The 15,989-nt window shown below is 38.9% G+C and overlaps 1 protein-coding gene across 2 annotated transcripts in view; it reads left to right on the forward strand.

Annotated features, from left to right (window-relative positions):
• Cox10 (cytochrome c oxidase assembly factor heme A:farnesyltransferase COX10) overlaps positions 1 to 15,989 on the forward strand; it is a 113,510-nt gene that overhangs the window by 65,888 nt on the left and 31,633 nt on the right. For both annotated transcript variants that reach the window (XM_090349562.1, XM_090349563.1), the window contains exon 5: positions 15,846 to 15,916. In XM_090349562.1, coding sequence (XP_090205688.1) covers positions 15,846 to 15,916 — 71 coding nt within the window. The remainder of the gene's footprint in view (positions 1 to 15,845; positions 15,917 to 15,989) is intronic.

Here is a 15,989-nt window from a genome sequence, read left to right on the forward strand (position 1 = left end):
CAAATGAAATCAGCTCATTGTATGTTTATACCTGAATAATTAGAGCACAAGTGAATAAAGGAATCGGGCTCGCATAGCAATGCAGAATGTTTGTATCACACAAGCTGGACATGGAGGAGGGACACACACACTCGGAGCCTTGTACTGTGTCACTTCTAATAGTTCCTGCCATAGCACTTGTTTTGCATTGTTCATTGGATTGCCTGAACAAATTTGAGTGTACTAAAATAATGAAAATGAAGTAGAGTTTCTAAAAGCTATGGAAAATATTTTCAAGAAGCTCTTAAAATTAAAAAACAAAAAAATGTGTACGGGCACTGTTGGCTCACATCTGTAATCCTAGCTACTCCAGAGCCTAAGATCTAGGGATCCTGGTCAAAGCTAGCCAAGGAAGGAGAAAATACAGGAGACACTTATTTTCAGTTAAACACCAAAAAGCCAGAAGTGGAGCTGTGGCTGAAGTGGGATATCACTATACTTGAGGGAAAAAGCTAAAGGACAGTGCTTGCGCCTTGATTTCAAAGCAAGTACCAGCATCAAAGAAAAATAATAATAATAAATCCAGGGGCTACTGATGTGGTTCAGTCATTGGTAGAGATGTCTAAAGCACAGAAGGGAGGAGGAAGGAAGGGAGGTATGGAGGAAGGGATATTTTCTAACAAGCTTCTGTTGGAGAAGTCTGAGTTTCCTTCTTTGCATTTCTTATGTGGTTTGGAAAATTCTGAAAGATGTAATGTAGCTTGGAAAATGTAATATTTAACTTCTTAAAACTTTTCCACACCAAACATGTACAGTTTTTTAACCCTACAGCCATATCCACTATATTATTTTCTTAGTTTCTCACTGGTTTTTCTTTCACTTGAATAAAAGAATGTAACAAAAGAACAGTAGACCCATCATTATGAACTAAACATTAAAGTGTTCATTATAATGTTAATCTGAAGAATTTTTTTCAGATTATTAGAGTTTTCTTGGTTACCATTTTAGTATCTGCTTGATAACTCAAGTCATTTCAAAACATTTTAACTATTTTTCTAGTGTTCCTTCCAGGATATGTGTTTGATATATGTTTGTTTGTCTCTTTCTTTGTTTATGATTCTGGAGTTTCAATTGAGGGGACCCCACGTTGTGACATATAGTTCTTTTCCTCTGCTTCTGTATTAGCTCCTTATTATGTATAATCTATTAGAAATATGATCATTTAGAAATGAACTTTAGGGTTGGGACTGTGGCCTGGTGGTAGAGTGCTTGTCTACCATGCACAAGACCCTGGATTTGATTTTCAGTACCACATACACAAAAAAAGCCAGAATTGGTGCTGTGGCTCAAGTGGCAGAGTGCTGGCCTTGAGAAAGGCTCAAGGACAATGCCCAGGTCCTGAGTTCAAGCCCCAGGACTGGCAAAAAAAAAATTAAAAGGAAGAAATGAAATTTGCTCATTAAATTTAAAGTTCTTTTTTGCCTCTTGCTAGTCTCATGTTTTCTTTACATTCATAAATAATATTAAAATAATATACTCTTGTTTTCTTATTCCAGTTTTTGTTGTAGCTTACGACATTTTATATTCATAAGGCAGGGGTGGCATTGGAGTTTAGGACTTCATACTTGCTAGGCAGATGCTCTGCCACTTGAACCATTCCCCCAGCCTTTTCCCTCTTATTTTGGGGATGGGGTCACATATTTTTGCGAGGAACTGGTCTCAAGAAGTAATCTTCTTAACTCTGCCTCCCAAGTAACTGGGGTCACAGGTACATGCTACCACAACCAGCTTCTTGATTGAAATAGTTCTAACAATTTTGCCCAGCATGCTCTCAAATGCAGTCTTCCTAATTTCTGCCTTCCAGGTAGCTAGAGTTACAGGTATGAGCCACTATATCTGGCAAATTTTTAAATTCATAATAGTAATAATCTCATAAATCTATTAGGAACCAATTCAAACTTTAGGTTACTGAACATCATGTAATATATGCCTACTCTTGCTAGCATCTAATATATTCTGTTTAATTTTTAGAATTTTGGCTTATTGTGGTAGTTATGTGGCATTTTAATTTTATTTTTTATTGACAAATAATTGTGTGTGTTTATAGGGGCACAGTTGATGTTTTAACGCGTTGTATACATTGTAGCATAATCAAATCAGGCTAAATTAACATATCCATCACTTCAGTACTTAGCATTTTGTGATTAGACCACTTAAATCCCCTCCTCCTGCTACTTTGAAATTGGTAATAGATTACTATTAATTACAGTCACCTTGCTGTGTAATGCTTCATGTGGTTATAATTTTCTGTTAAAAATAACTTTAGTAGAATTAATATCATCACATTATGACAAAATGATAAAGGAAACGATGCCTCAAATATAATTAATTATCATAGAGATCATTTTGAAAAGTTACTTTAGTTTACACTAACTCTCTCCATTGCTGTGGCTTAGACATTATCTCAGATTTTCACCCTGATTACCTTCTAGGGTTTTTAAACTAATAATAAGTTATAGTATTCACTTATCTGGTTTAGATCACATTTTTGTGTCTGAAAGAATCCATTAACATTTGAACCTGTAAAGACAGCCTTGTATAGGAATAGAGATCATTCATTATACTCTGTCCTCACTGTAATCTAAATAAACAAAATTGTTACACGATTGAGCATCTCCACTATTCCCCTAAAAAAGTAGCTGTTATCCATCAGTTTCATATCATTACAGATTTAATTATATTTAAATGACCTAATTATCTTTTCAGTTTTTTATAATTGTATGATAGTGATAATGGTTATTGTTATTTAATCATTTGCATTAGTATGTATAATTTTGAATTCATGTCTTACATAAGAAAAGCAGTATGTGATGCAGATTTAATAGATTTAGAAGCATAATAGATTGAGAAGCAAAGTTCTTGTGACATTTCTAAAGTAATATCTCTGCTTAAAAATGTACTTTCTTGGGGCTGGAAGTTTGGCCTAGTGGTAGAGTGCTTGCCTAGCATGCATGAAGACCCGGGTTCGATTCCTCGGTACCACATACATAGAAAAAAGCCAGAAGTGGTGCTGAGGCTCAGGTGGTAGAGCTCTAGCCTTGAGAAAGTCCAAGGACAGTGCTCAGACCCTGAGCTCAAGCCCAGGACTGGCAAAAAAAAAATGTACTTTCTTATAAGTCTCAAAATGCTTTCTCAGTAACATTTGATAATATCATTCAGACTGTCACCTGCTGTGATATGGGTATTTGTTGTTTTCCATACCCACTGCTGACATCCAGCCTCTGCTTTCAATATCCTTTACATCACCACAAAGGAAGAAAGAATACAAGAGTGTTTCTGCCAGGAAACCTCATGTTCCCAACACAAAATACATCTAGTTTAGTAAAATTGTGAGGTAGTATTCCACTAATTATCAAGTCTAGCTCAGATTTGCTCAAAATTTGATTTCTGTTTCACACAGTTGTACAGACAGATTATCGTATGTATATTTCCTACCTTCTAAGAATTATGTCTGGCACAAAACTGGTGCATTCAGAAATATACAATCTAATGTAATTCTCTTAATGTTCAGACTTAATGTTCTGGTGCCATTTATCCAAGCTAATCATTCTAATAAAATCACAGTCAGACACTTCCTTAATTGATGGGCATGTAAAAATGATTATCTGCTTTCTGGGGTTTGATTTGTATTTTGCAGAAGAACAAAAAATAAATTCTTTTTATGTCTTTCGTTAGGCTAAGACCTTCTTTATTTAAAATAAGAACCTTCTGAAAAATTGGAAATACCTGGTAATTTGGAATTTTTATCCCCATATCTAAACAAAGCAAATATTTGTTAATGAAACACTTTGTGTATATTCAAAGGTGTTCTTCCCTGGATTGACCACTTTGTTGTTTTCAAATCGTTGTGGGGTACAGAAAGGGTCGTGTATGGCTCTTCCAGAGAGAGCTTAGTGACAAGTCTCCTTATACATTCCAGGTTTCAGTTTGGCTTCTCAGGAGAGATGCTGTATGCCTCAATTTTTGAGGGTTATGGGAGATTGCCCAGTATCCATACAACCGTGTCCATCACGCATGACTAATGAATGCCTTGCTCTGCAGCAAGAATTTCCAGCTTTTTATAAGTGCCTTTCGGTAAAGAAACTGCAGGATTCCTTCTTTTCCATGGATGGTCCCACTCTTCACTTAGCTACATACTCTGAGCATGTCTGACACAGTACGAAACCATCTCCAGTCGTCGAGTCGAGAGAAAAGCACAAAGGAGATAGAACAGAGTAGTGGTGTAAAGCTGTTAGGAGAATCCCCAGTGATGACAGCTGGGGATGCCTTTCTCGGGACTCTGAAAATCCTAGGATGTGCTATGTCCTGTTTTTATCCTTCAGTGCAAGTCAGATTTACTCTTATCATGTATTACTTCTGAGGAATAGTCATTGCTTTTACTTGCCATTCTTTTTCCACATAGATTCAAAGTACTTTTCTGTAATTCCAACACTCACGAGACTGAGGCAGGAGGATTGCAAGTTTATTACTTTATAGTGAGTTTGATCTACATAGGGAAACCTTGTTAAGTCATTTTTAGGGAATTGGTAAGAAAATATTTCAATATTTTGAAGAAAATGGGCAGCAGAGAAATGTGAAGTAGTGCACTATAATTGCTTATAACCTCACAGCAGCATCTCAGAGATGGCAGGAACAAGTTTGTTAGTGTGGGGCCAGGAGTTTGGCCTAGTGGTAAGAGTGCCTGCCTAGCATGCACAAAAACCTGGGTTCAATTCCTTGGTACCATATATACAGGAAAAAAAAAACAGAAGTCGTGCTGTGGCCCGAGTGGTAGAGCGCTAGCCTTGAGAAAACCCAAGGACAAGGCTGAGTTTCAAGCCCCAGAACTGACAAAAAGAAAAGTATGTTGAAGTGGTTTCTGGCCCCTGTGTGGAGAGAGAACACCATAGAAAGTTGATGTCTCCTAGTAAGCAAACCATTTCCCTTTTCTGCTGTGTAAGATCTGTGGTGCAAAAGATACACTATGGTGTCAGAACAGATGTGTGATTGTGCAAGGTGAAGCTTGTACTCTCGGGTAGACCTGCATTTTCCCCCATTCCTTCTCTCCTGTCTGTTTTTCCTTCTTTCCTGTCTGTTGTGTTCACTCAGGCTTTTGCAGCGGATTAGAGCAACAGGTGCCAGGAATGCCATAGCACACTGGCTACGTGCCCCATGCACATGTGGAGATAGAGTGTCACTCCAGGTTTTGGGGTATCTGAGGGAAGGGAAACCCAATTGAAATACACCCTGCAACTTTTGAGGGATTAAGCATGCTTCCTTTGCTTTATGGTTCCAAACTTCACCATGTTTGGGAGTTCTCGGATGGCTGAATGATTTGTCTAGCCTTCTTTCCCACCCCATCGTGACTGATGTATATATTTCAACAGCATTTGAACCTCTGTAGGTCTGTCAGTTTTATTGTTCAACATGTGCTGTAACTATTTTTTTTGCAGTGTTGGCAATTAAGCCCTTTGTAGCATTTTAGAGAACAAATTCGTAGATCAGATTTTTGTTCTATTTTATGTTGCTGCTGTAAGAAAGCATGCCTTTTTTGTGTTAGTTGTAGAAAGATCTGCTGGATTCTATCAATTCTGTAGCCTCCTGTTGTTGATATTAGGTACATTAGGTTAAGATGACATAAGGAAAATTGTGGTAATTTTTTAAGCCTTTGAAATTTGAAAGATGCTTTTGTTTTTTTTTAATTTTGAGATATTGTCTGTTCTTATTTATAACCTTTTGGTAGGCTTTTTAAAAAAAGATACATATTTTTTACTGTCAGGATAATGTATAGAGGGGTTACAGTTACATTCGTCAGGTAGTAGGTGCATTACTTCTTGTGCATCCTTTTAGTAGGCTTTAATGCACTTATTTGTTATTTTTCAAAACTGGTCTTTCAGAATTAGCTATTTTTTAAGATAGATTTTTTTTTTCCAGAAGAGAATTATAGCCCTCTGCAGCTGTTGGAATGGAAATTCCTCTGAGCTTTTTTGGAGACTGTAGACAGTTCTTAACCTCTTTAGACATCCCCCTGCTGACTCAACCTGATAACTGAGATGTGGATGTCTGTGCTCGTGGACAACAGAAGAGACCACTTTCCTTTCCTCCTGAAATGCAATCATCAAATAATGTTGTTGAAGTTTTGGGGAGAGATTGGGATGAGGCAGAACTAAGCACATATAAGTATACTTGGAATAATCCAGCTAGAGGACCCAGGCTACACATCTTGAAGGGATAATTTTGGTCCGGGTATCCTGACAGGGGAGGGATGGGACAGAACCTACGCTAGGACAATGGGTAGTTGATGCTGAAATGTAGCAAGGTGGGGATTTGCCTCTGAATGAGGCACTTAGCCAATTGGGTGAAAATGGGAGGGGAAGATTAAGGCTGTAGGCAGGGACAGTAGGCCAGAGCTTTAGTAATCTAGGCAGAATTAAGCTGGCTGAAAATCAAAACAACTTTGAGATTCTTCTTCCAGTTAGAAGGGTCATTATCAAAAAATCTAATAACTACAAATGCTGGCGGGGATGTGGCCCGGAGGGGATGTGGCCAAGAGGGATCCTACTACACTGTTGGTGGGCGTGTAAACTCATTCAACCACTCTGGAAAGCAGTATGCTGATTCTTCAAAGACTAAACATAGAGCTCTCCAATGACCCAGTCCACTCCTTGGCATTTACACAAAAATCCAGAAACAAGGACCTAGCCACTAGCACAATGATGTTCATTGCAGCACTATTTACCATAGCAAAGATATGGAACCAGCCCAGTTGCCCCTCAGTAGATGATTGGATCAAGAAGATGTGCTACTTATAAACAATGGAATTTTATGCTGCCATCAGAAAGAATGACATTGCCCCATTTGTAAGGAGATGGAAAAACTTAGAAAAAATCATATTAAGTGAAGTAAGCCAGACCCAAAGGAACATAGGCTCCATGGTTTCCCTCATTTGTAATAATTAGTACATATCTAGGACTTTCCTAGCAGAAGTTTACAATAGCTCAAAACCTAGATACATAAAGTCATATAGGATGAGACTAAATGAAAGGATCTCTAGGATATGGAAACAAGAGCTTTATCTTGAGTGATTGTTGTTCTAAATGTACAATATTATTTCTCTTCTCTTTTTTTGCCCTTATTGTTAATCACATATTGTTACTATATCTGACTTTATTACCTGGTATACACATATACATTTATTTGTTTATTTGAAATAGGAAGGAAAGGGGGGAAAAAACAAGATGACTGAGAGTGGATGTGGGGAGGAAAATGGGGATAAAAACATGAGAAGGGGTATCAATGTGTGAGAAGTAATGCACCTACTACCTGGCGAATGTTAACTGTAACCCCTCTATACATTACCCCAACAATAAAAAATAAAATAAAATTTAAAAAAAATTAAGCTAGCTGAGCTAAGGCATGGCATTGGTTGTGGTATGGGGGGCAGGGAGTGGTCTTATTTGGGAAATATTTGGGATTAACAATATTCCACTCTTTATGGAGGAAAAAAAGGCCAGTCAAATTTGTTAGGGTTCCACTGATATTAATTTTGTATTGGTTTGTATTAGTAATTCTTTTATTTTGTGTCCTAAAGAAGGATTTAAGATTTTTGTATCTGATAGATATTTTTCTTTGTAGAGAAAAACAAGTTTGGGCTGTGGAGCCCAGGCTGGCTCCAAACTTTTGACTTTTCCCCCTCCCTGAGACTCAAGGCTTGGTATTACAGGGGTGCTCTGCCAGTATCTACTTAGAATTTTCTCTATTCCTTTTTTGATACCTAAGTAGAAAACAACTGATCTTCATAGACAATTGACAAAAATGAAGAAAGATAATGAGTAATGGATCACCTTGCTCTTACTAGTCAGAAAGGAGCAAGTTTTGTAAATATTTTGATTCCTTCCCATCTTTTTTGCTGAAAGCAGTGTTTACAATTGAGATGCCCCCCTCACCTTCCTCCAGGTCAGTTGAAGCTGGGCAAAGCCAGTGTACTTTCTCATCTTTTTTTTAAACCATATACAATGTGGTGCTTTGCCTCGAATAACTGCCAGGTGACCTTTTAGGCCTTTTAGTTTTAAGGATGAAATCTTAAGATAATGAGAGACAGCTTGAGTACCTGTTCAAAGAGGAGCATTTCCCCAGCAGCCCATGAGCAAAAAGCTACTTGTGATGAATGCCAGGGCATACACATACCCCATGTCAGTGCCTCATAGGAGAAAAAAAATCAATGGGAATGAGGCTGGCCTAATTTGTTTATTCTAGGGAAAGCAATAGAACATTGGAAACAAGGAAAGAGTGATGGCTGCCTGCTTATCTTAACTGATTCCTAAGCTTCAAGCAGAGCTGTGTGGAATCGTGCTGGATAAGATGCCTGTCCCTTTGCTTTATTTTATTTTATTTTTTTTTACCAGGCCTTTTAACTTGCTTTGAGATTGATTGAGATATTATCTCGCACCTTGGAGGCTGTGAGCCGTATTGGAATGACAAACACTTGTTGACAGCCTTGAGAAGATGGATGGAGAAAGAAACTGCAAACTGCAAACCCCCAGGCCCACGTGCTTGCCTTTCTATTCTTCTTTAGAATGTTGACCTCTTTATTTAATACCACTGAAGAAAAGGCTGTACTTTTTTTTTTAAATCAGATTTGGTGTTTTCCAAACCTGTCTCCCAGACATGTCTAGAATAAACACATCTTTTTCAAAGAATATAATTAATCATCATCATAGGACTAGGAAGCTTATCAGGGGCAAATTACATTTTAGCGACTTTTTTGTATGGCTGCCATTTTAGCCACAAAGTTCAGCAGTATCATTATGTATCTAATGTCTGTTAGAAGAATTAATATGTTTAATCTCTGAACATCAACTGTTTGAATTGATAGTAATTATCCACTAATATAGAATGAAGGCATAAGAGAAAAGCACCAGCTTTATAAAAATACATCTAATGGCACCTGCTAGTATAATGAAGCCTAGTTTCATCATGTAACTTTGAGGAGAAAAATGACCCATTTACTATTTTATGTAAGATTGTTAATTGATTCCCAGAGATGAACATACTTACTTTGGGAATACTGTTTAATATCATCTGGATATAAAGGGTATTCTTCATCTTGTAGGCAAGTTACTTGGTTGGTATCATATGTGGAGTGGAATGCGTAAGGGTGTTAGCTTTGCAGATGTGCCTGCCTAATGTTTTCCCAATTTCTTCTACAAACAATGGAATTTTTTCCTTCTCCTATAGAAAATAGCATGTGACTCAAGTGGAGTACTGTGTGGTTGTGTCTGTCTACCAGCAGTCTCCTGTGCTTAGTCTTTCTCAGGACTATCAAAAAATGTTCTTCGTGCTAGTGTTGCAGGAGCATGGAAATCAGGGGTGGGATTGTCACCCTGCCTGCTTCGCAAAGAGAGCATGCATGCAGCTTCAGGGGAACAGGGCCAGTGAGGATGACATCTTTTGAAAATGTGATTCTGGTCATTCCCAAAAGTGAATGCAACCCTGGGAACAAGATAACAAAGCCCCATTTATGGTGGGATGCTTTGTACTGCATTCCATTAGGCTGAGTGCTGTCACAGGACAGGATTGCTGGAGCGCAGGAGATGAGAAGGCACCCATGACAGATGGAGAAGGAAGGAAGGGAGTGTGGGAGAGAGGGAAAGAAGGTAGTGAACCTCAGTGAGAAAGGACATGTTTAAAATAAAACAGGTAAAAGGACTGGTGATTTTTTTTTTCGGCCAGTCCTGGGTTTGAGCTCAGGGCCTGGACACTGTCCTTGGACTTTCTCAAGGCTAGAGCTCTACCACTTGAGCCTCAGCACCACTTCCGGCTTTTTTCTATGTATGTGGTACCGAGGAATCGAACCCGGGTCTTCGTGCATGCTAGGCAAGCACTCTACCATGAGGCCAAATTCCTGGCCAGGATTGGTGGGTTTTTTTATGCCAAATTCCTGGCCAGGATTGGTTGATTTTTATGAAGAGAAGAAACAGAAAAACTTCTTCTAAAACTGTACCATATGCAGAAAATAAGTTGTTATTTGTTGAGGAGAAAGAGCCAAGTATTCTTTATTTCTGTGTGATCCATTGGTTGTTCTTCCTTATGTTTAAAATGTGTACAGTCTTATATTAGTATGTCACAGATACAAGGTATAGACTCATAGAGTACTGACTTAAACTAGGAAGGACTAAGAACGACTTTTCAAATATCCTGGCCCATGGACTTCATATTGGCTCTCTCTGCCATTTTCCCTGTTTCATTCCATGGTCCCCAAGGAAGGGAGAAGGATGCATTTTGTTGGGCATAGGTGGGTGTATCTTAGAGAAGGGCTCTTTAAATAGCCCAGTTGAAGCAGATACTCAGTGAAGTGATCATTGCATCCAGGGGCAGATTAGGGACTGGAACGATGATATAGACGCTAAGACCATGCACTGAGCCTCATTCTACCTAGAATGGCTTCTCTAGCACAAGAGGGACCTCCTGACCAAACTGCTTACCACAAGTGTACTGCTTTCAACATTCTTTAAACAAATTGTGGGTACAGTCACCTTCGTGTATTTTACCTATAAATTCAGCAACCCAATAAAAAAAATATTTTAAATCAAGCAAGGTTGTACACACCTGTAATTCCAGCACTACGAAGGCTGAGGCAGGAGGGTCAAGGAATGAAGGCCATCCTGAATTACATAAAAAGCAAAACAAAATAAAACGTATTTTTTCTTGCCATCATTCCCTAAGCCATACAATACAGCCACCTTTTTACATTTCTATAGAATTTATGTTGTATGAGGCATTATTTATAACCTAATGTTGATTTCAAATGCATGCGGGGGGAAATGCCTTGCATTATTTCCCAGTTACTTTATCATTTAACATAAGGAACTTGAGCATCTGCAGACTTAGGTATGTGTCCTCAGAGATCAAGGGAGTAGAACAAAATGTCCTGAGAGTTAGCATTTTGACCTTTGTCTTTTATTTCCTTGTAATTTGCAAGAACTTTACTTGGCTGCTTCAGAACCAGTTAGAGGAAACAGCAATGGTAGCATAGGAAAAAAATTATTAGCAGAATTGAGAAATGGAGAATGTGAGCAAAGCCAGCTATGTAAGATCTAAAGTAACTGTTAAAGTATATACATTTCTCACCTAAATCGACTGTGCTTTCTGTTTTGGAAATGTGGTTTAAATATCTGAAATGAAGCAGTGACGCTAACAGACATTCTCAAAAATGCACACGAAAGAATCAAGTAGCATAATGAGTTCTGATCCCTTACTGTTTGCTAGAGTGCTGGGCCCCGCTGAAGGCAACCCATAAGTCTTGGTTAGTATGGTATTTCTGCCCAGATGTTGCTTGTCTTGATAAATTTAAGCATTCATGGGGAGTCTAAAGCAGCTGCCAATTCTGGCATCACAGAGTTCTGCTGCTACATTCTAGACCTCAACCACTGTCTTTGGACAGCTGACTTGCCAGTACTGTAAAAAAGACAGTATCTTTCTTATTCAGTCAATGACTGATTAGAATTCTTGAATTAGAAGCATGTATGTGCTGTAGAACTCCCAAGGGAGTTACTTATCTACAAGTTTCTATGTTGTACTAGCCAATACCTTAGAAGCATTTCTATAACTTGATTTGTGATTGGAGTTTTTATTAGTCCTGTGAAATGAAATTAATAGTCCATACTATAAAGGAAAGATCATTTCACATACTATCGCATGTGTTTATCCCATGTAAAGATACAGTCTTTCTCCTCTCTCTCTCTCTCTCTCTCTCTCTCTCTCTCTCTCTCTCTCTCTCTCTCTCTCTCTCTCTCTCTCTCTGTCTCTCTCTCTCTCTCTCTCTCAAATGATTCTGGACTTAACTCCATCTCATGCCTACTAGGTAAACTCTTCTCCAGTGTTAGGGCAGAACTTTCTAACTACATGAAACTATAGCAGCTTATTTGGCATAGACTATAGACTATCAGAAAAAGAAGTTTTAACACTTCAAATTCTATATCACTTGTGCCTGAATATAATGCAGCCTGCAGATAAACATGATTGCTTGCTTACAGTGTTGATTCATTAAATAAATTATTGGTTGGAGGCCTATTTGCACTTATTAGTTTCTCTTAACAGCAAGAATAAATTGATATATAGTACGTGTACAAAGGGAAGACATTTATACCCCTGTATAGATCAGGGTTTGATTATAATGTGGGAGCTACTGTGAGTGGTATAAGGCATGTACTACAGGGATTTGGCTCTGTGTGATCCTAGGACTTAAGCTGTTGTGGTCTGTTCTTCCTGTATCTGGTACTGGGCTTGATAAAAGCAGAGCTGTCATTGGGAAAGTGAAGAAGAACAGGAGCAACCTGGAATCTTTGAAAACAAACTTGGTCACATGGCCGGCTTGAGACCCGCGGAGCCTTGGACTTGGAGATCTGCTCTACAGTAGAGCTGCTGCACTTTGTCTGGGAACAGCATACACACTTTGCCCTGTATCGCGAGAAGCTGCAAGAGCTTTGAGACTGGCTATAGCCCAGGAGGAGCTAGCTAGAGCTATAGGGTACGTGCTGTGTGAAACCAACTGTGTGCCCCAGCTAAGCATAAACTGCAGTAATACCTGACACCAGCCCAGCTTGCCAAGCATAAACATGGCTCTCCCATGTTGGCCCCCTTCTGCATCTCATGTAGGCTTGTCTGTGGCTCTCTGTAGCCGACAGCTTATACAGAAGGAAATTCTGGGCTGTGTAGCTCCAGGATAGCAAAATTGACCCACCAGAAAGCCATCGCAGTTCTTCACCTTGCCTTCAACCAGACTGAAGCATACTTACAGATAGTCAACAGCAACCAAGCATTGGTAGTTTGTGCCTGTAATTCTAGCTACTCAAGAGGCTGAGACCTGGAGGATCATAGTAAAAGTAGCAAAATATTGTTATGTTAAGTATCACAAAACTATCCCTATTACAACAAAAGGAAAAGCATCCATCTATCCCCAAAAGTATACATCATTCATCATCAAGGTCTTAATATTGTATATTTTAAATACTGAGATATGATACTCAATACTGTCAGCCATATTTTACCTTAAATGGGATGAAGATGGAGAGAGGAATTAAAAAGTTGGGTTTGTGGGTGGTGGACACACTTGGGAGGCAGAGACAGCAGGATTGCAAATTCAGAATCAGCCTAAGCTACATCAAGAGTTCAAGATCAGTCTCAAACCACCACCTGACCCAGTGTGTTGCACGTAGTAGGTGTAAGAAATTAAATTAGCTGTTGTTGTAACCATAGAGGAGCACTGGAAGAGAAGGGGTCAGAATCCCTATGATAAATAAATATGCCCCAGTCTAAGGAGGACTGTGATTTGTAGAAGAAATAGATTTATCCTATTGGAACCCATATGCAGACCCTAGTTTACAATACATGCATTTAGGTAGAGAATTGTGGAGACAGCCTGAATTTCAGTTGGTGTTGGACTGGATTTGCAGTATATCCATCAAGTGATAAAATGAGCAGCTGCCAGAGTTGTTTGTAAACAGAGCCAGTCCCAAAAGACCTCCTGGGAATGCTCACAACCACCTAGCTTCCCAGTTCCTTTCACACGGCTGATACAGTGAGACTCCCCATATTTCACTTTTTTTTTCTTTTTTTGATGTGTTTTGGTTGGCGTGCATTAAATACGCATAGTGGTAGGATTCGGTATGCTATTTGACATAGGTTTGTGGCGTATACCACTTCCCCTGTGTTTCTTTGTGTTAGGATCCTTTCTGCTCGGAATGTAATAGGTCACTGTGAATTATAGTCATTCCCTGTGCTGGGAACACCAGAACTTATTCCTTCCTATGCATTATCCAACCTGTCCTTACCATCCCCCCCCCCACCTCTTCCCTGTATGATCTGGTAGGATCTCTTTCTCTTCCAAATTCAGACAGACTTTTTTAGCATCATATGTGATAGAGAACATGTAGTATTTGTCCTTTGAAACCCAACACTTCCCCTCACAGTGCATGAAATGCCTTAGGCCAGCCTTGGTCCACTGATCACAAATATAGCCACTGAAAGAAGCGTGTCTATTAGGCCTGTCATTCTGCATAATGTTGAGAATAGTGATGGTTATTGTTGGTGTGTGGTTTTCTTTTAAAAGTTGAGGGAAATCCCTGATCTTGTGCCATTGGCTGCCAAATGGCAAGGCCTATAACACTAGAAACTGTGGCAAAGAATTCTCTATGGAGAACTCTCAGAGTGTTGTAGATGGATGAATATGATCACCTGGAAGAAATGAGAATAACAGAAAAGTATCTTAGAGGTGTTTAAAAGTAAGAGTAGAAAATCTTGGAATCTAGCCTAAGGGGAAAGAAAATTAATGACATACAGATAACTTCTAAGCATAAATTCTAGGTTTCTCAAATGTTTAGAATAAAGATTTCTTTGACTTTTAACATTTACTTCTTAATAGATAATGCTGTTAATAAAAAGTACAGGGAAGTAAGGTATTACTTATTTGTAGACTATGTTTTGTTTTGTTTTTTTATCAGTAGTGTTTTTCTAACCTGTATAAAAATCATGTTGGGCACAATACAAGATACACAGAGCTATAAGTTCTGCTCACATAAATAAGACTCACTTAAATATACTCAGACCAGACATTTCTGAAATCAGATAAGCATGTTTTTCTTGAAAGAAGATTTCATGGTCAAATAAGTTTGGGAAACACTAGCAAAACAACGTTAATTAGATTTCTTCACATTGATATTTGTCAGAGCCCTTATCTCACTAATGTGGTTTGACCATTAGTCATTCTGGGAGCAACTCCAAGGATTATTAGGGTACATGGCTGCAAGTCTGCTCAGTTGAACTTTCTATTGAATTATTACTTCTACTGATTTTCCTCAAGCCTTAAAGTCTCAGATTTTCTCTGCTAGCTTAATCAGATTATAGATGATTCCTTGTACCAAAAAAAGGTGGCAAGAAAGAGCCATAGACAAGCCAGCAGCTCACTCTTGTAATCCTAGCTACTTAGAAGGCTGAAATCTAAGGATAGTAGTTCAAAGCCAGCCTGGGCAGGAAAGTCTGTGGGATTTCCAGTTAACCAGTACAAAGGCTCAAGTGAAAAAAAGAGACAGTACCCAGACTCTGAATTCAAGCCCTAGTATTGGCACACACTGGGGGAAAAAAGTCATTGATAGTTATTTTAAGAACATATACAGCTGGCTAAGACTTTGGAAGTGAGTTTTGAGGGCCCTATCGGATTTGTCTTTTCGTGGGTCAACAAAAGAGATTGTACTTAACTGTGTGTGTGGGCATAGGAATCTGGGATGGGCTGAGAAAGGGCTATACTGTCCTGGTGTTGGCACTAGGGGTGTAAATTCATTGTCCTGAGCAGAGAGAAATGCTTGCACTGCGATTCCAGTCCCTGTTGCCCTGGCCCCTGACTGATGAAACCCCATTGGTGGGGGGCATTCATGGGCTGTGGGGTGTGTGAGCATCTGAAATCATTTACACTCAGTACCACTACTGCTTTGAATCAGAGGTAGAAATGGTGGCTTTCGAGATTCTGTGTTTTAAAAAGTGGTTTCAAGTAGGTTTAAAAATGTGCATATTCCTGGCAATTAATGTGCTTGGTTATTTAAAACGTGTCCCTCCTGGAGAGTTCTTCAAGCCGTGTCAAGATTTAATTATACTGTTGAAATGAAGATGGTGGCCTGGGGCTTTGACTCAGTGGTAGAGCACTTAGCTAGCAAGAGCAGGACCCTGAGTTCCATCCCCAAATCTCCACCACCAACAACAAAAAAATATGTACTATGAGAATTATGCATTATTTTATATCATAATCTTTTCTGTCCTTTTTCATTTTTTTACAGTTTTTTGAGGTGCCCTTTGACTCAAACATGAATAGGACAAAAAACAGACCTCTGGTTCGTGGACAGATCAGGTAAAATCATGGCAAGTATTCTTTTCCTCACTGCAAAACCTTCACTTGCTTGCTCTTTCTGAAGCTTCTTCTA

This window comes from Megascapheus bottae, chromosome 17, assembly GCF_031878675.1.
Source record: "Megascapheus bottae isolate mThoBot1 chromosome 17, mThoBot2.hap1, whole genome shotgun sequence".
Classification (NCBI taxonomy): Eukaryota; Metazoa; Chordata; class Mammalia; order Rodentia; family Geomyidae; genus Megascapheus; species Megascapheus bottae.